The sequence below is a fragment of the Bison bison genome, unplaced genomic scaffold (assembly GCF_000754665.1).
Source record: "Bison bison bison isolate TAMUID 2011002044 unplaced genomic scaffold, Bison_UMD1.0 scf7180017864240, whole genome shotgun sequence".
NCBI lineage: Eukaryota > Metazoa > Chordata > Mammalia > Artiodactyla > Bovidae > Bison > Bison bison.
Genome location: NW_011494812.1, coordinates 2,383,436 through 2,384,570, shown reverse-complemented (window position 1 = coordinate 2,384,570; position 1,135 = coordinate 2,383,436). Strand labels below are relative to the sequence as shown.

General features: G+C 57.8%; 1 protein-coding gene across 1 annotated transcript in view; it reads right to left on the bottom strand.

Annotated features, from left to right (window-relative positions):
• Positions 1-113, bottom strand: part of KCNJ9 (potassium inwardly-rectifying channel, subfamily J, member 9) — a 3,973-nt gene extending 3,860 nt beyond the window's left edge. Inside the window, exon 1 of the mRNA XM_010846935.1 lies at positions 3-113. Coding sequence (XP_010845237.1) covers positions 3-113 — 111 coding nt within the window. The remainder of the gene's footprint in view (positions 1-2) is intronic.
• Positions 114-1,135: the final 1,022 nt, after the last annotated feature.

Here is a 1,135-nt window from a genome sequence, read left to right as displayed (position 1 = left end):
ACGTTGCCCTGCTGCACGTTGCAGCGCCCGTCCTTTTCCACGTAGCGCTGGCGGCCGCGGCGCCGCGGCGGCTCCTCAGTGCCCGGCGAGAAGGCTGCGTTCTCCTGAGCCATGGCCGTGCCCGCGGGCGGCGAGGTCACGGCCCGGGCGGCGGCGCGGGGCCTGGAGGGGCTGAGAGGTGGGTCGTGTTAGCCGACCCGCCAGAGAGGCCGAGACGTCCGGGCCTGCGCGCAGGGGCCGGGTGGCCCTGTGCGAGTCCCTTGCTGCCTCTCGGCCTCGGCTTGCCGCATCGGTAGAATGGGAACGATACACACAGCCCTAGCTGGCCCCACCCGCAGCTCACAAAATCGTGAGGATCCAGTGGGATAGGGTGTATGAACTGGATCGCACTCTGCATGACTGATTATTTTAGAAGGAAAGGGCAGGGCGTGGTAACAGAGATCTTGGTCCCACTGCCTCTAACGGGGCTGTACAGCACCTCATGGCCACCCTCAGGCAAAAGGCCCTGGGCAAGAAGGGAGTTTCCTGAGATCTGTACGCTGTGAGCTTCTTGAAAGCTGGTGGTTCATCTTCCTCTCCAGGGCAGAGCCCTCCCTGCCCAAAGGCCTCCCACTTCCACACCACCCAGGCTAAAGTCAGGCAGTCTCCTTATTCCTGATCTCCGCCTTCAGCCTGCGGGCTAACCAGGCTCTTTTACCATTCACCAGGAAACTGACGCAGAAAGTCTTTCCCATTTCTCCCTCTTTGGACCTTGCTTACTCTACTCCCAACCCCCCTCCCCACACATCTTCTTCCTCTCAAGAAGCTTACAAAGGAGAAATGAAAGTGGTGGAAAGCGAGTGAAAAATCTCCAGTGGGCAAAGGTTGAACATTCCCACCTTAGGAAATTCCCACTGAGAATTCTCCCTGAGGACTGACGCTGGTCATTGCAGCTGTAGCGTTAGCCCCATTTCCCCTGGGTTATTTCCACAGTGGAGACAGCCTGCAAATGGGCAGGAGGGTCGGAGGATGTGAGATCAACACGGACAGCCAGGGTAAAAGAAGCACAAAGTTCATCAAGATTAGGCTTGTAACCCTCTAGCAACCTACTCCTGATGAGCCTTTAACTCAGATAAGTGATTGAAGCACCCACATT